The following is a 19,909-nucleotide window of genomic DNA, read 5'->3' as shown; positions in this document are numbered from 1 at the left end:
CCAGAGACAAAAATTATCACAATTTCAGCAAAGCATTGGCTAAAAGTCCCCCATGGTATTTTGGTTTGCAAATCTGTTAAGTGAGGGAAAATGATAGTAACATCAGGTCAATTCACAGCTGACTGGAACACAGTACTCAAGATGTTCATCAAGGTTGTTCTCATCAACTGGAGGGAGATTTTCAGTGGGATGCCACCCGTGGCAGATACTTTTCAATATTTTAATCAATGACTAAGATAGGGATGGCTCGCTTTCTTTAGCCGAGGGTCACACTCACCTATTGTCAACTCTTTGGGGGCTACATATCAAAGTGGGCATGAGCAAAATGTAAAAGTGGCCAAGGGCTTCTTTTTTAAAAAGTCATGTTTGGTTGCGGGGGGGGGGGGTCTTGTGTTGCAAAACATTTGGGGATCACAGCACAGGACTTGGTCAGTAAGACAAAAAGTATTTTATTTAAAAACCAGACACTGGAGAGAATCTCAAATTTGCAGAGAACACAAAACACAAATAGACAACCAACATTTCAGAAGACAGTAATATAATTCAAATTGACCTTGATAGACAGGAAAACTGGGCTGAGAACAAGAATATATATATTTTTAGGAAAGACAATTGCAAAGTCTTGCTCTTATGTGCACGTACACCCCCCCCCAAATGCACAGTATTGGATAAGGAATACCTGGCTTGGCAGCAGTATATGTGGAAATGATATTGAGACTGCGGATGATCACAAGTCTAATCTGCAAGGTAATGCATACAACTGCCCAAAAATGTTAATGCAGTTGTAGGCTACATTTCATACATTATTTAAAGTGTATACTCGATTTATTAAGCAATTATAATGTATGCATATGCTTTTAAATAATAATAATAATGCCACCCATCTGACTGGGTTGCCCCAGTCACTCTGGGCAGCTCCCAACAAAAAGAGTAAAACATAATACAACACAACATTGTGCTCACCTCCTCACCGTTGCTTCTTCTCCAAGCCTTTGGCAGCCAGAGACACCCAAGCAGCTCCCAGCTCTCGTACCAGCCTCACCGCTAGCTTTTCCTCCCCACTGGAGTCCAGGAGAGGAAAAACTGGAACAAGACTTCTGGCACTTGTCTGGGTCCAAAAGCACTGTGCTGGGCCCCACACCTTGTTGGGGAATGTGCAGAGTGCCCATTCAACACGCCTGCAGAGTGTGCCAATGGAACAGAAAAACTCCAGACAGTTCTAGGTAAGGTCGGTCCCTTTACTGACTGTCTAGAGCAGTTCCACAGATTGTAGGTTACCTATAGCTGTAATATAGTGCCCTTCCACAGCAGCATACAGTCTCTTTGCATTGTTCCAACACAGACTAGGCTAAGGGCAGGGGCCAAGTGCAAGCTTGCTTCAAACACAGGTGTAGTTATACTTGAGATTGTACTGACTCACTCTCACATGCTTAACTAGCTGCAGGTGCAGGAAAAACACACCCAAAATGAACCAGCAGTGCCCATCTAACTTAACCCTTTCATGTCCCTTTCCTTCTGCATGCACAAACCTTTGTCCATTAACGAGTGATCAGTTTTGGACTGGGACCTGGGAGGCCAGCCAGCATTCAAATCCCCACTGAGCCATGAACTGGGTGATCTTAGGTCAGTCACTGCCCTTCAGCCTAACCTATCTCACAGGGTGGAGAGACAGAACCATGTACACCACCTGGTGTTCCACGAAGGAAAAGATGGGACATAAATGTAATAATAAAGAAAATAAGAAGCCACAGTGGTTCATCCAAGCACTCATTTTTCTTTTTCTCTTAACATCCCTTGGTTACTATTTCCTTACCGTTCTCAAAGCCAAAGCATTCAATTAGTATTTCTAAAGTGTTAACCATCTCAAACTTGCTTTGTCTTTCCTCTAGTTAACTGAGCGTTAAGGAGGATGAATTCACATCAAGAAAATCTTCAGAAAACACAGGGAATTTAAGATAATGCAAATGTTTTTTTTAAAAAAAGAGATAAACACGCTCTCTCTTTCCCATCCTTCATGCACGTCATAACAAAATTTCAGAAACTATTGGTAAATGCCAACGTTATATGTTTTATTTTTCATCATGTAATCTTTTTAAACCTCAGTCACAAATCGATGATTGATAGAAATAATAACAGTAGGCAATAGGCATTAAACAAAAATATATAAAATACAGGATATGTAGAAAGGCAATCAGTGCTTCAGTCCAATGAGACAGAGACAGTAAACATGTGAAAAATGGCCTTTAAAAAATCAACAACTCCCTGTCTTTTCTTTTAAAAGACTCAAACGATTCAAGTGATTTTTTTTAAAAAAATTATACCTTGTAAACAAAATATGAATCAAAATGGACCATAAGGTAATCTATATACTACAGAGGATAGTTTTAAAAACACTAGATAAAAAGACAATATTCAAGACGCATAGATATCTGTGTTCACTTTGGTCTCTGGCTATGGGTTTACCATTAGCAACATACAGATTCAAGCTACTCTGGTAATACTTGTGAAACCAGTTTGTTAGTTAAAAAGTAGTAAAATGCAAGAGGTAGTCAAAACCATCATCATGTTCTTCCTTAGTTAGTCTGCCCATTTTAGGTTAGCAACAATTGTAGCAAGTGTCCAAATACTTTCTAATATGCAGTTTATTGTAGTGGCTGTATCCTCAAAATGAACGTCAGAAAAGCCTAGTTGGCAACTAGTTTTATTCAAGGGGCACCAAGTGGATTAGGGCACCCTCAAAATGTTCAGTTGTTAGGCCCTGATGCTACTGAATCTGCTCCTCCACACCCCAGGTTTGTGTCTGGGCTTGGCAGTTGGGGGGCGGCAGAGACAGATCCTACTACCTCCAGGTGGCTGAATTTGGCCAAGGGATTGCAAATTGTTTTCCCCAACAAATACTGCTTAACAGAGCCACTGAACTACACACAGCTCCATGATCACAATAAAGACTTTCCAGTGCCAACATCTTGTTACTAACCAGTCATGATGACAGAAGTAACACAACCAGGCTGTTCATATAAAACAGAAAAAAGACACATTTAACAAGTCTTCAAAAGCGAGCAAAGACAAAATAATCAAATCTCATTAAAGACATCTAGTAAAATTAAATTCAGTGCATCCGCACACACTTACACCTTTTCCCAAATTACTTTTATAACCATAACGCATGGGGAAGAAAAACACACACACATATATTTTTATGATAAACATTTCTTAGAGATAAATTAATTTAAATTAGCTTTAAGACTTAATGAGATCTTCCCATGTTCTTTATCATTTTTCTTACAAAGAAGGTCACAAGGTCTATAAACACTTTCATAGGTCTCCATCCACAAAACTACATACTAGAAGTAACTTTGGGATAGCACTAGCACAAATGAAAGAAAGTTTTAAAAAATTGAGTAGCCTTTATTTGGCAAAATATCACATTTTTAGAGCCAATTTTAGTGCCCAAAGAGCACATAAGTGATCATCCTGTTGTCTTTTCCCTTCCAGAATGGTCTTTCCAAGAGATGCCATGCAAGTGTGCACATAGTATTTGGGGTCAGTCAGTGACACGACCCCTGCTGACTTCAATCTTGTGTCTGGAGAGGCTCTCTGGGTCTATCTATCACTTTATCGAAGATCAATTATGATATGTTTGTGGAGGGGAGGAGGGGCTCCATTCCTGGGGTCAGGGGAGACATGTGCTGGTTGGGAGCCCCACTTCATCTAATTTGACAAGCTTGTTGCTTGAAACATTGGCCCAGGGGTGCTGTTCAAAGTTCATGCTGTTTAATGAAGTGGAATTTCAACAGAAGCTCAGGATACCATCCAGAATGAGAGTACAATAGATTTCCTTAACATGATACTCAAATGGAAAACTGACCATTTGAATTTTGCACATAAATATTTCAGGATGTTGACACCAATCTTAAGATCATTATTTTGGCCTGATTCAGATGCAACAGTCATGGTCCAAGAACAAGCCTTGCCCCTTCCCACCATGAGACCAGCTTCAAAGAAGATATTAGCCCTGTTTGTCAGTGCATTTGGGAAGAATGCTCAAGCACATGAGAGGGAGAGCAGGTCATTGTCTGCTGGCCATGCTCCTGTGCTGCCATCCAGAGAGGTGAGGTCTGAAGAAGGAAGTGCACTCTATATATGCAAGCTTCCCTTCAGGATTTAAAATCCAGATTGCACAGGGTTCTCAGTCAAAAGGGGAACCAACAGATGTAGAACCTACATATGGAAGCTACATACGTACATAGAACCAGTGCTTATATTCCTCAAAGATGTTTAGGGATGCTCTCATTTTCCTACTCATATTGAAATACTGTCCCTTAATGAGGCCAAACTTAAGAGTCACAAAATGTTTAGGGGTATGCGTACCCCAGAAAATAAGGACTGCATAGAACCTACACAGGGTTGGCAGTGGCTACAACCAATGTTAGAAATTAGCCAGCTGCAAGGAATGTTTTGTGACTGGTGTGGGTCCAATTGTGACCACGTGGAGATCTCTGGATGCCAAGCTGGCAACTGGGGAAAGCAAACTATCAGTTAGAGAAGGATCTAGATTTTTTCCCTTGAAGCTTGATTTTGTTTTATTCTGGATTGTTTTATTTGACGTTTTAATGTTTTGTAAACCACTTTGAGATATTGGTCTAGATATTAAATTAATAATGATAATGATAATGATAATAAACTCCATTACAAAAACAGGGAGAAAGGCACCTAGACATTGCTTTGTGGTGACTGTAACATAGGTTTAAAGTGCCAATTGGTGATTAGATTATATATCTGAGTTTCTAGCACTGGCTACAACAGGAGCTGTAGCTACAGTCTTGCTCTTCCACTCTATGCAGCCATAACTGTATGAAACAGAATGTTTGAATGGGGCTAATGTGGTTTCTTAAACCAGTCTCTTAGTTAAAGCACTGCTTATAAACAAAGATCTGATCCTGGTTTGATCTTTAAACCAGTTTCCTGGTTCAACAAATCATGGTATCTTCTTCAAAGCTGAGCATAAAAGTGGAAGAGGGAAGGGAGAGTACAGGGACAAGGTTCATTCTCAAGTCTGACAAAACATGGCCTATTTGTCTGAAATTGTTATGTTTAAAGCTGGTTATTCAGATCTGGACCAGGTACTGACTGCTTACTTGGGCTTGCCCATAGTCAAAATACTAAAAGCCAGGAGTGCATATTTTCAAGAGTTGCTTCAAAGCAACTAGAATTTTTGGTGTGGCACAGCTGGGTGGCAAATTACTTCACCAACTGAAGTGGGGTATGAGTGGAAATGTAATATTCCTTACATTTAGGAGTACGCCCAAGTGTTGTGTGTGTGTGTGTATGCTGCTATATTTATTTAAAGCAGATAATTTGAGTAATTGTTGGCCCAAACCAACAACAACATGTTTGTAATTTAATTGTAATCCAGGGATACTCAATTAATTGCCACATGTTGTTTCTTCCCCAGAAAATCAGTTACCTTCACATGTGGCGTTTGTGTGTGAAACAGCCCCCTTTCCCCTTTGAGGCAGAAAAGCAAATCTAAACGTTAGACTCTCACATCATTTCAAATGGACACATCGTGTTTAAATCACATACATATTTGCCCTAACATTTTGTAGTGAAAGCTGTATTAATTGCAGAATAATTTCAAAAACAACAACTGGTATGTACCATAGGATCAACAGCCACCTTTAAGTCCTAAACAGCATAAAGGTGTTGCTTCTGTGGCAAGTATGAGGTAGTTGTTTGCTTGTAAACAGAATAACTTTACTATCCCCAATGCAAACAATGTGGCTTGGAATTTCAGAAATGGTGAGAAGCTGCTCTGCTCACAATTCTGAAAGTCAGCTGCACTTGTGAATGCCAAGTCACAAACGTTCACTTAAAAACAGGAATACCACTGTACTTCTGTTTTAACGGGAAAGCATAATGCAAAAGGTTGATATTTTGAGTTATCAGAAACTCCTTTATATGTAAACAGAGGTAGCTACTATCATCAGCACATAACATGTATATATTATAAAAGGTCTCTTTTTGGTTTGTTTTGAGCAAGCAAGTAAAAGCAAGTGATCTGTAAAACAAAAATAAAAGAAGATTAACATGGCATTTTCCCTGAGCAAGGTCCTTTGTCCTGAGAAGGCTATTTTGTAATAATGACCATCCTCCGATATATAAAAATAAAATGTAAACTTTTTAATAATAAGATAGGTTTGATAGGCTCTCAGCAATTCGGTCTGTGGCTGCTAGAATTTATTCATTTCATATTAATTTCTGGTCTGGAATTTTAAAGTATGTAAACAGAGGAATGGCCAGTTTTCAAATCCACCATTTCCATCTTACTATATGCAATGGTCAAGGAACTTTGGTTTACATTTTCAAAGTGACCTAAGTTTAGCATTGTTGCTGTTTAACCCAGTTATCATACCTGCTAAAAGGTTATGCAATGCCACTTTGATTTGTCTACATAACTTAAATAAGTTTACAATCCTTACATAAGGCAAGGAAGTACTCCTCTATACATATAATCACATTCAGTATCGTCAAAAAAACAAACAAAAAACTTTTCATCGTAGCAAACCAATAACTTCAGTATAAACCATTGAGATTCCCGCCCTCCCCCTCAAACACTGTCATGGAATTCAAGCAAAGGGACATAGGTTTTGTGCCTGTTACTGAGGTCACTGAAACATATACATTTTCTGCGGTGAGGTGAGGGGCGGGGAGAGAGGTGGCAGCAGCAGCAGCAGCAGCAGGAGGAATAATTCAGGGTTTGGGTCCTCCAGCAAGCAACAAATGTCTTCTCTGCGTAACTCCGATGCAGCGAATGGAGTTACATCAGACTTGACTGGAGGCCTATCAAAACAAGTCATATTGCTGTCAGTGAAACAACAGATAAAACAGTGCTTGGAAGATTCTGGTCAAAGCATTTCACAGCGCAATCCTACACAGGTCTAATCACAAGGAAGTCCCACTGAGTTTGCATGGGCTTACTCTCAGGCAGGTGAGCAATGGGTTGAGGGAAAATGTTCCGGAAAGATTTTCATGGGAATTATTTTACACACAACCAAGGTTTCATTGGATTGCTCCTACAGCAGCTGCCACTGTCTAGGAGGCAAATAACTTAAAAAGAAAAAACAACAACATGCTTGCATCTTTCAGAATGGCAAAAAATGCAGCAAACACCTCAAAGAAAATGCTGGCAGTGCACATGGTACCTTTATGCATAATGATGTGTGACAATTTAGTAATGTGGCTTTATAGAAACCAAACTCCAGCTAGTTACAAGCACTGGCTACAGGTCCAAGGTCATTAACCGTGAGTAGCCTTAATGAATATTCCAGAGCCCATATGTCTATTAATATTAACACAGGGGATTGGTTGCAAAGTATTTAAAAAGAACACTTTATGTTCAATAGGATAAAGAAATATTCTAATGATCAACAGTTGAGTAGAAGAAACATATCTATGATGGACACAGGATTATTTTGGGGTTAGTAATGAAATAATAGGCAGTTGATTGATTGGCTTTCTAATCTCACTATAAATTGGGGTTTTCAACATCAAATCAGTTTGGCAACTCCTTAAGAAACTGCTAATAATCTAGTGTGCATGAAGATTACAATTTTAGTATTAATAAATTTTGAATTTTTAAAAAGGCTGCATTGCTACGCTCAATTTCCATGAGAGTAGGCCCCACTGAACTCAATGCAACTTACTTCTAAATAAACCTGCTTCAAAAATCCCATTGCACTGTAAATATTAAAGCTTGACATTTGTAACATTAAAAGGCCAAGTGGTCTGAGTCCAGTCTCTCAAAATAGAATCAAGACGCAAAAAGGAAATCTTACCTGTGTTCACTTTTCAAAAGATGTAAAAATCTATTCACTTATATAGCATGTAATTAGTAAAAATGGAGTCAGAAGAAAATGCTAATTGCTACTGCTGCCTTCATAACGCCTCAAGATTTGCACAAAATAAAGATTCAAGGTGTTATCTCAATACAACTCTAAACAATCATATCAATGTATACATTCTGCCTCAAAGTCACCTCACCTGCATTTAAACCATATTAATTTAATACAATATTTGAGATACCAGCACAGAAAACTACACATTCATAGTCTTTGGGGGAGGGGAAAGAGAGGGGAATACCTTTATTCTTTAAACATTTGTAGCAATTCTGAGGGTTATTTAAACCAAGTCATTACCCTTCCAAGGTGAGAAGTTTATAAAAAGCAATGCTATCCTGGATAATGGGAGCAAGAAATTATTATTTTTCAAAAGCCTTACCCTGAACCCTACAGGGATGTCTTAATATCTTCAGTACCATGACCATGGCAATGGCAATTTTAAGTAGCAAAAATTCTTTGGGCTTCCATGAAATAACAGTTGTGATCTCTTCCCCACCCTTTCTTTTTCTTCCATAATAGCAATGACACATTAAAGAAAAATTCCAGGAATGCCTATTCAAAAATTATTCAGACTATTGCTTTCCAATGGGTATCCAAGGAAACAGAGTGTTGCATGTATACATTCAAGACATGCACAGAGTCAGAGATGGTTTATGAGGACAGAAATGAACTGCAGGTTGCCTGCATCTCCCACCCCCACCTCCCCTTCTGGCAAGGCTGCAATTCTAATGTTTGATTAACTCCAGGTTCAGCTGTATGTCCTGTGGTTTAAACTTGTACTATTTATAATCTTTTGTTCTGCTTGTAAGCGGCTTTGAATGGGCATTCGCCCATAAATGCAGTCGAAAAACATTTTAAATTACAAAAAAAATAAACAAATGGCGGTTAATCTTAACTATGGTTTACTGAAATTAGCAGCTCATAACCCTCAATCTGAATTTGTTTCATTTCAAACAAGCCAGTTAAGATTAACCCCAGTTTGTCAGTGTGGACAAAACATCAAGCTGCAAATAATCAAGAAGAAAACCAGAAGCTTCCCAGCTCCTTGCAGCTGTGCTGGACAGGGAGGGAGGTCGCAGGGAATTGGGGGAAGTGTGTGATCCTAAGGCTTGCTGCAGCTTAGCCTCATCACAGTAAGTCATGGTTTCTTGTGGCGTCTGAAGCAGCTGAATAATATAGAGGAAACTCAGTTCAAATGAAGTTTGCTTGGAGTGATTGGTCTGGTTGTTTTCAGAATGACCACCGTTTTCTCAGCAGTAGTGAAAAGTTGAAGTGGGTTGCATGATATGTGGAATTATTCTCCTTGTGCTTGAATGAGGTAGACGTCCCAAGAGGGTAAAGGAGATGAAAGACAAAAGCTCTAAGTCTTTTTCCTTTTTTGAACAGAAGGCCCCTTCCGGCTCTGTTCTTCGGGCGATGGAGATAATTTACTCGATGCTCCAGCTTCTTGCGGTGACCTGCCTGAGCGTTCTAAGACATCTGCTCTTCCCTCCTGAGAATAGGATGGAGATGTGTAGCCATAAGCCCCGGAGGGCTGGGGATCTGCTTCGTATCTTCCCTGATAACTAGTGGGCTGCTGCAGAACAGTTTTATGTGGGCAGTTCGCCACCATGTGCATGATACTCTGACAGTAATGGCACTTCTTTGGCTGTGGAGGTAGTGTACATTCCTTAGCATGATGATCGAGGCCACCACAATTGTAGCATCTGCAAAAGATAAATATTTTCTTAAACCATAAGAGGCTTAACAGGTGCATTTTTTTGCTCTATGCATCAAAAAATGGGGGAGGGGGATGCCTTATCTGCAATTGTTCGGGTGACCCAAGATGTTTAAGAATTATTTTAGAAAGGAAATGATTTCTTCGTTATTCAAAGGTGTCCTCAAATAAAAAAAAAAGGCTTTATGGGTCATTGTACATGCTTGTGCAATTTGGGAGTAGAATGAGAACGACCAGCGCAGGCCCTGCGCTTCATGCCACCAAAGAGATTTCGATAACTCTCACACATCTGTGGCTTGTTCTAATTACTCATAATCTGGTAAGAAGTGTGCCACTTTCCTGCTCCTTTCCAATACAAACAAAAGTGACCTGCACAGCTAGGTAGATGTCCATTACAGTTGCAGGTGAACAGCCAGGCACTGTCTGCTGAGTGTGTTTGAGGCTGACATATGTGAGCATACATTCATACAAGAATCCTACTGGATCAAACCAAAGTCCCATCTATTCCAGCATCCTTTCCTCACAGTGGCCTATGAGAAGACTGAAAGCAGGACATGAACAGGACCAGCAACTGGTATTCAAAGACATGCCATCTCCAATCTACCAGAGCAATGTCTGTCAATGGAGATTTGCCAATTCTCTTAGTGTTTACCTTAGTCCATAAGAAACAAGCCAATGACATAATGAATTAAATGAAGAACTGGCAGTAACTAACTCTTTACAAAGTCCCAATTCAAAGATACTGTCAAGAAAACCACCTCACGGTCTACAAATAATATAAAATTCAGAATATACAATGAATCATGAAATGGATGGTGGTCAGCAAAGAACCGTAGGCATATTAGAAAAATGAACTGATCAATGAAGTTTATCTTTCCTACATGTTATTTTACAGACCAATATGGGCAGGGGAAGAAGCGTAGAAGATTCAAGCAACATTTTAACTGAGCTAGGCAGGGAAAGACAAATGACAGAGGAGCAAGGAAGGGACCAGCAAAGATAAGATTGGGGAGGGGGGGGAAGGAGAGGGAAAGATAACAAGGGTTCATGGGAGCAAATGATACTACAAGTATTGAGTCTTTTAATTGTTTATTTCTTTACACTATCTGTATGCATCATCAGGAAGGAGAAGATCAATGTACCAGCAGGAATGCTGGAATGGCTCCACTGGTGTGTTTGCACTGCACTTCACGGCCCGCTGTTTCACCTCTCCCCCTTCCCCTCTCCATCCTGGTATTCAGCAGCAACCCAAGTGACTGGAGGTCAGATGAGCACTGCTGCCTCCCTGTGCTGCCATCTGTATGCCACCAACAATCTCATACTCTGGATAGCTTCCAACAGTGAAACATTGAAACAGCACAAAAGTCAGCAATTGTCAAAAGCAGCAAAGATTTCAGCAGCAGCAGCAAATTAAAACAGTATCACCTAAAGCACAAAGATCATATAAAAGTCAATGGATTAAAAGTATCTTGTGGACCACCCTGAAACCTGTGGGTATAAGGGAGGCGTATAAATTTAATTAATTAATAACAGATGTATCTAAAAAGCATGAGGATATAAAAAGGTCTTCGCTTGGTGTGTGGGGAAAAATAAAGTTTCTAGAGAGCCTGCCTAGGGAGGGTGATAACCCAGGTAGGTGCCACCACAGAAAAGCCTCTTTCTCCTGTTGTTACACTTCACCTGGCTGGGGCACCCAGAGTAGAGCTTCCTAAAATAAAGGGATAGGTACATGTGGGAGAAGACTATCCTTCCAGTTCCCTGGTCCCAATCCATTAGGACTTTTAAGGTCAAAATTGGAACTATGAATTGAGCTTGGAAATGGGCAAAGGACTTGTACAGATGATAAACCACTAGCATATGTCTAGATCATCTGGTCCCCAATGATAAAATTGCTATAATAATACTGTTCTGGACCACTTGAAATTTATGGGCAACCCAATGTATACAGCAGTTCCAAACAGGAACAAACAGTTACTGCCACTGAGCAATTGCCATAGTATAATGTATAATGCTTTGTTAAAGCATCCAATATACTGCAATAATTTTGAAACAAACTATACCAAAGGAACTTTGCACGAACAGCACTAAGTTATAGGATAACAATAATGCCAGTATAAACTCTCACACAAATGTATTAAACAATGTTACACATTGTATTGCATTATACATTCAAATAATTTTGAGTGTGAATAGGCCTCCACTGAACAAGAGAAAGTGCACCAGGGGGTCAGAAATAAAAGAAACAACGGAAATCTTTGGCCAGAAGTTACTGAGATAAAGATACTTTATGTGTTTAATCTTTTTGAATGTTTAAACATACTCCACTAGAGGGCAGCAAGAATCTAAACAATTGCCTCTCTTGCAGTTTTAAAATCATCATTATAGTATTGGCACACGTTGGAGGGTTCGGATTAATTTTATCTATTCATATGCTTGTTCAGTGATTTAAAATATGCCTAGGCCACTCTGCTAGAGAGCAAGTGGTGGAAATATCACACCAAAGCTTTCCAAACATTGGTTGGAGCACATATACAGTAATTATTCCCAGCACCTTACAGTGAAGGCATCGTTTGCTGCCTGCGTTGCATCTGTTGCTAGCAGTCCAGCGGAGTTCTTCAGAGTGGTTTGGAGGTTACTGGCCCCCAAGGGAGTAAAGTTTTTGGAAGCATTCTAGGGTAAAATTGCTGGGCACTGTGATACCATAGCTAGTGCATAACCACATGAGAGGTCAACCCACATTTAACCAAGTTTTATGGGAACAATCTCTTGGTAGCTCGGTCGGCAGAGCATGAGACTCTTAATTGCAGGGTCATTGAGCCCCATGTTGGACAAAAGATTCCTGCATTGCACGGGGTTGGACTAGATGACCCTTGTGGTCCATTCCAACTCTACAATTATGTGATTCTATGACAAGCTGCTTGTGACTATGCATCTGACCACATGCCTGTTTCTTATGGTTAATATAAACTATCAAGCAGAGCATGACTAGATGAGTCCAAAGTGTTAATTTATCATTATTCGATGGAGTGGTGCCTTCTGCTTTGAATCCACTAGTATGTGATAGTTGGGTTTTCACTGGTTACTAATATGCATTTTCTTGGGAAGGAGACTGAGAGCGCTGGAGCAGCTGCAATCCTTCCTACTTGAAACTGATTATCTAGACCTATTTCAGTGGCTTGAATTGCCTTTGTTGCCATGGGTGTAGCCAAGGTGGCCAGAGGGGCAGCTTCCCCCCTGAATCAAGTAAATTAATAAAAATACTTGACAGAGGTTCTGCCTCCCCAACACGAAGTCTGCCCCCCTAACATAACCCCTGGCTATGCCTATGTTTGTTGCCTTTGTCTTTCCTTCATCGGGAGAGGGACGAGGGGAGTGAGACCTTGCTTCTATTCAGTCTCTCCATGTTTTGATACCATTGACCATGGTATCCTCTTGAACTAGCTCTACAGGATGGGCGTCCAGGGCACTGTTTTTATATTGATTCCAATCTTACATGGAGAGTCTGTTCCAGAGAACAGCATTGAGGAAATGATCTTTGGCTCCCTGGTATCTGCGTTATGGGTTGCGTCAGGACACTATTTTGTCTCCGATGCTACTTAATATCTATATGAAGCCACTGATCATTAAAGGATTTAGAGCAAAGTGTCACTTGTATGCGGATGATACGCCACTCTCTTTCTCTGTAAGCACCACCCCACTGTGTAATGATAAATTCATCCTAGTTCTGCAGCAATAAAACTGCTAGCACATTTGCAAAGGAAAGCATGGTCTGGCATGGCTTCAATCTGATTGGGGGATTGCATGTGGAGGGGGGTTGGGCTAGATGACTCTGCTTAGCTTTGCAAATGTGCTAGCAGTTTTAATGCTGTACCACCTGCTTAACAACACTACTCCTCTGACAGGGTTCGTACTACAAGCCAGGCTTTTAGTGTTACAGCTCCAGCCCCCTGGAATCAGTTGCCAGCTGAAATTAGACAGACAATTAACATCCTGTTGTTTAGACAGCTACTGAAAATATTTGTTTATAGTCTTTCCCTGAACTGTGAAACACTTAATAGGTTTATAAAATAAACAGAAAAGATAGAAGGACAAGAAGTGCAACCGTCCCACACATTTTGATTAGCATAGTGGTGTTATAGTAGCATCATGTGATTGACAAGTGGGTTGATCCACCCACCTGCCCAAGTTGGCCCATGGGATGGGGCCAAGCCAAAAAAGTTCCCCACCCCGGGCTATAACATGGTTAGGAGCCCTCTTTAAATTGGATTTAGTAGCTGTCCCCTACTGAACATGCCGAGTCCTACTGATCCATTAAGAAAACCAGAACTGAAGATAAGTCTACCTTCTCTGATAGATGTTCCCCTTCAATTTCAGTAAATTTGTTAAGCTTCCTTCACCTTTTAATGAACAAAGGCAGAGAGATTAAATTTCTGCTCAGCAAAGGAACCCAAGATCTCTCTGCAATTAGAAGTAGTTTTGGAGTTGTTTCTCAAGGCTTGCTTTTTGTACTGACCACATTGCCCTACTGGGGAACTTAGCAGCTGGTGGGGGGCATTTCCTTTTCACAGAAGGAACAAACCTTATCATAACACTTAGACAACTGTTGCAATCTTCATATGATGCAGAGTTGCATGGTCCACTTTGTCAGGAGGGACCATTGCTAACTTCATACAGTTTTATACATTCTTGAGGGAAACTGAATTTGTAAAGGGAGGAATGGATAACTAGTCCAATCCAATTAAACTTTTTATTGCACTAGCCATAGGCCATGGCACCATTCAGAAGGAGAACAACAACAGAAAACAACAACAATAACCATAAAAATCATAGGGCACCACACATACAATAAAACCACATACAATAAAACCATGTCTACTAAAATTATTTGTTGCATTAAATAGAATAGAGTAGCAAAAGATTCTCAGGTAAGATGTGGACAACTACAGTAGTACCTCGGGTTACGTACTTAATTAAAGCCTGATCTATTTCAGCTGCTCAAATTAAACCAATGCCACTGTTATCAATTACAGTAGTCCTTATTTTAAATGGGGGGGATTTATACCAGATATTTTGGAAGGACTACTCTGAAGAACTTTCTTTTTTTTTTTTTTTTTTTTTTTTTTGAGGAATCATGCAACACAAATATATGCTTGTACACATGTGTGTGTGGGAGAGAGATTGAGCTTGGGGAAGATGAGAGATGGAGAATCAAAATACTGACACTTTCCACATGGCAAGTAGCACTCTTTACATGACAAGTGGGGCATTAACTATCCATTATGCTGCCTGTTGGCCTTTGTTATGTAACAGAACAAGGACTTTGGTGGTGTGGTGAGCCACCCACTTCCCTCCCTCCCTTTTTCAGACTTCCAAAGGTTTTTGGGAACATATAGATGCCTGGCTCACTGTGTAGCGAGAGACCATGTACCTTCTATGCAGCCCCACAACTCTCTGTGTAGTGAGGAATTTTAGGATCAGAGTTGCACCTCCAAACAGGAGGGAATTTAGTCAGTTGCCATATTGTAGTAGGCTCCCTGGTGGCTATAATACTTTCAGAAAGCCTTGTCGATAAAATTGTCCTCAATCCTGCTCTCCAAACCACCAAGATTTCACAATGCACAACAAACTTGAAGTAATGCTGTGGAATAACACCTTATAGACTAGTGTGAACCAAATTGCATATTTGTCTGCCTAGAAGCTCATGAGCTAAGGCAATAAATCTACTTTATATGACATAGCAGAATTTTTTTTGATGTGATACAGGAACTGAATTTGGCAGACCATGGTCCTTTTGCTTAATAAAATAAAATAAAACCACATTCACCTGTGCATATTCAAAGTAATCCATATTCTGTGTTACTGCTTCCCAACTAATATTTGCTCAAAATCTTTGTTTTCCAAATACTAGAAACCAAATAAATAACTGCTCTTTGAGTTTGGAGTGGAACCCAAAATAGGCAAAATTCATTTCTAGACTATACCATTTTAAATTTGCTCATATATCTTTACTCCATGCAGCATTAATATCTAAGTAAATATATTTGCTAGATTTTCCTCAGTAATTTCATTTGTTTGTTTAAATAAGGATTCATGCCTGCCCTCCCTGCTTTCTCAACCAAACATTCAGCTATTACTTGGGCTTCTGTGTCTATTTGGTTACAGCGAGACAACTTAAAACCATCCGCTTCACCCCAGCAAACAGACCCATTTCTTAAGGGTTGTTAAGGTAGGAAATATAAACGTCTAGGTTGAAATGTACGAGGAAAGAATTAGTTCAGTCAATATCATTACCCTCATTTTTCTTCCTGTGCTAGAGAAGATGGGACTCAAAGTATTACCTTTACTAGGGAAGCAAATTCATTCTGAAAAATCTATAAACTCCAGTTAAATGACAAAATAAAGTTAACATTTTTATGAGAACACATATTTAGGTCAGCTGCTTTTGTTTAGGTTCATATACACCCAGAAGCACAGTACAGCCCCCACTCTTTTCTTTGAGAGTTCTAAAGTAGGCTAAAGTGTTTCAGCAGCAGAAAAGAGGTAGGCAGCAGCCATGGACAAATCAATTTAATCAGTCACTATGGTATGTACTGCCGTTATCCAATTCACTGAACCATTTCACCTTCCCAATTGGCCAGCTGTCAGGGCTCTTGATTCTACTCAAGGGGGCCTCATCAACCTTTGCAGATCACATGGGTTTACCCTTGACAGATAAATAAAAATAAAGTTTGAGGTGTAGGGGTTTATTTATCATTTGCAAATATATGCAGCTTGAATTTTAGACTCTCCACTTCCCTTCTAGATAAAACACTTTGTAATTAAGATTCAGTACTTCTTGTTTGTCACTTAGCAAACATACTTTGTGGTTGAAAGCCTGCATTGTGTCACACATTCACCAATTTAAAGACGTTAGGATGTATTTTCCTATCAGTTCACAGCCATTTCCTGAAATATCTCCATTCTCTAGGAATTTAACCAAAATGAAAATGGGTAACTGCTTTGAATGCACAAGTGATGCATCATAGCATCACCTGTGAATTAATAAAATTGGGCAAGGGTGGAAATAAAGGTTCAAAACAACTGAACTCTTTTTAGACAGTGTTCCTTAACTATATACACTGCAGCTTCAGAAACTTACTCTGTTGCAGCACATAAAATACTCAGTTTAACTTTTCATGTGGTATATACAAGGTTATATTGAGTATTTTATGCACTATAATGGGACTGACATGTGTAGAAACATCAGAGTAAACCCTGCTCTTAAAAATAGCAATTTAATGGTTTATGTAGCAGAGAAACTCAAAGTCATTTGACTTGTATTTTACACTAAACGTTTCTAAAATAAAAAGGGGGAAATTATTTCTCTTATTGTTTCACTGGGAGAAAAAACTCCAGCTAAGAGATGCAGCCCTTTTCCCCAAAACATTCAGAATATAAAGTATACAAAGAGATGGCAGGTATCTTAAAAAGCATTTAAAAACTGGTTCATCAGACCTAAAGCCATGACCCTAATTCAAAGTTGCCTTTCATATCCAAAGAAAATACTGCAGAAAATGAACAGAACCACTCATATATTTACACTGTTGCTGATTTGCCCCAGATCTCTAAATATATCCCTTCAAAATGTACCTATTAGTGTATACAAAGAAGTGAATACAGTACTAGTTTGTTTTCTTTGACACAAAAATTAACATGTTGGCTGATTCTGAATGCTACAATGAGGCATCTTCATTATTTGTATAAATAATTGCAAGTAAATGTAAAAGATATCCATATTTCAAAGTGGAGAGGAACAGGTTCTATTTTCTTTCTTTCTTTTATTATTATTTTATTATTTAGTTATTATTTTCGATTATAACAAAAAAAAAATTCACAAGTCATTCAACAGTAATTCTAACATTTTGAACCACGACTTCCCTCCCCCTCTTTCTGAGGTTCCTTAAAATTGTTTTCATCTTTCCCTGCATAAGAACAGGTTGAATTTTCTGTCCTCAGTACATGACTGTGAGCTACTGAATCCAAACATTTAAGGAATTCTTACACACAACAATAAAAAAGTTCTCAATAATTTTCATATCACAGAACTCATCATATCTCCAGTTCCTAGAGATAATAGAATTGATACACATTTTGAAACTATTTTAAAACCATTTTGAAACTTGTCAACCACTGGACCAAAGAAGTTGCTTGTCTATCAAGTCAGGTAAGAAAAACGAATTCATTCATGAAATGTGATAAAGTTTTATGCTGTTGAGCTGGGAAGATGCTTCTATTTCCTACCCTGAGCTGTTGACAATTGGGCAGTGGAAAATTTAAGAGAAAGCAAAGTCAATATAAATTATTACGAAAAAGCTGAACTTGAAGCTGAAAGTGGATTGCACATAGCTAACATTTGTTTCCAGCATAAAGATGACATTTATTTTGTCTTTTACATCACCTCTGGCCTATATTTTCCAGTGCAAAGGGACTTGTAAATAGTTGGCTTTAATTACTGCTCAGCTGATTTAAGCAACAAGGAAAGCAAGCACTATAGTCTTTTTCAAGCTGATCTATAATACGATTTGGACCATTAATCCAATATACATGGCAAACAGCCTTATCATTTGTGTGGTTTTACAATACTATTTGTTGCCAGATTTATTTATTTTTGCCAGAATTATCCACTAGTGACAGTATGCAGACAGCTTTGAATTACTCACTTAATAGTGTTCTCCAACAAAAACTCTTTTCTCCTCTTTAAATGCTAGCAGATCACAAAATGGAATCTGGGGGAACTGATCTGTAAAAAGTTTCTGCTGTTAAGAGTTTTAAAAGCTTTGTCAAAATGTGTATAAGGAGTACAAATTGGATGTTCAGAAAATGTGTCATGTGTTCTAAAAAGCTGGGGGAAATTAAGAAGTTGAATAAATTAAAAACTAAAAAGAAAGTTACTATCCTATGCACACTTATTCAGGAGTAACTAATAAAAATAAAGATATGTGTTAAGCCACCAACTCCACAATTTCATCTGAAGGAAATTTAGTGTTTGAGAAAGCAAAACACAGGAACATTTATATAATTATCCTCTTCTGGTTCCAGACATACATTACTAAAGATGGAATGACAAAATAGATTATAATATTAAAAACAACAACAACAGCCATTAGTGTGTTCAGTGTTGCTTAGAAGTAAAAATTTAGGTAAGCAAATTTCATAAATAACAGTGTATCTCTGTCGAATGTAATCAGTTAGCACCAAAAACAACTTTGTTTTTCATTTTTTAAAAAGAAATGCTACTGTGCAAGTATCGCTAATATGACATTTGATAATATTAAGATGATTACAGCTTAGTTAATGGGGTTCTCAATAAAAAAAACACTGGAAAATAACACCCACACACTATGATCTTTTAAATCAGGAAATCTGACATGCAGTTTCCTGGACCTGCACCTTAACACATTATACAAAAACAAAACTCTTTGTTATAATGAGAAGGCAAGTTTATGCTTTAAAGAAATTGATCGTTTTAATTGCTTATATTAGGAAATAACTTTTAGTATTATGGCCCATGCCTCTTAATCTAAAAGACACAAAGTACATGTAACAGAGCCTTAAAAAAATTGTTCTGCATATTTACATAATTGTTTTAATTGTAAATCCCATTTGCATTTAGAGCAAGTGCAATGGGGATTAATATTAATAGTTCAAACACTACAACACTGAAAAAGAAAATCTGAAAGCCAGTTTTACAACAAGCAGAAAACAGACAAATGCTGCTACTTAAGCACAAATACTTTTTGTCGGTTCCCCCCACCCCCAAGTAAACAAAACAAGTTTTATGTGAACAATTGAGAAGCCTCAGAAGAGACACGCATGATGGAACCTTACAATGAGATGGGGGAAGGGGGAAGAAAAGAGAGGAATTCATGTTGGCTCCAGATTCTGTATGACATTCAGTTTGGCTTCTTTATCTTCCTCCTTTTCCATAAAGACATTTAGAATACTATAAAGGAAAGTGGTGTTGTTGTTGTTGTTTAAAAACGCCCTTTAAGAAAGTGTAATGCATTTCACAAGAAACAATTGTATAAAATACTGCCTTCACCTGTATTTAAAAAGAACACAGGGATTTTGAAAAATAGAAATTCAAGAGACATGAAGCTTGTTTGCAGTTAATCAGGATTATTCCCATGTTTTCTTAAACAGAAAACTGAATTGTTTTAACCATTATAATAGTTGAATATATAATTGATGCAACAAATAAAAGAACTGAAGTGAACACTAATCATCTCTGTTTTATTGATTTACACCTAGG

The 19,909-nt window shown here is 38.6% G+C and overlaps 1 protein-coding gene across 4 annotated transcripts in view; it reads right to left on the bottom strand.

Moving 5' to 3' along the window:
* Window positions 1-2,048: 2,048 nt before the first annotated feature.
* The window catches only part of LIN28B (lin-28 homolog B), a 97,606-nt gene continuing 79,745 nt past the window's right edge, over window positions 2,049-19,909 (bottom strand). For all 4 annotated transcript variants that reach the window (XM_083608435.1, XM_083608436.1, XM_083608434.1 and 1 more), the window contains one exon: window positions 2,049-9,607. In XM_083608435.1, the coding sequence (XP_083464561.1) occupies window positions 9,262-9,607 (346 nt within the window). In that variant the 3' untranslated portion in view covers window positions 2,049-9,261. The remainder of the gene's footprint in view (window positions 9,608-19,909) is intronic.

Source organism: Podarcis filfolensis (genome assembly GCF_964270895.1).
Source record: "Podarcis filfolensis genome assembly, chromosome: 3".
Lineage (NCBI taxonomy): Eukaryota > Metazoa > Chordata > Lepidosauria > Squamata > Lacertidae > Podarcis > Podarcis filfolensis.
The sequence above is the reverse complement of the archived record's forward strand: the minus strand, read 5'-3'. Positions and strand labels throughout refer to the sequence as shown.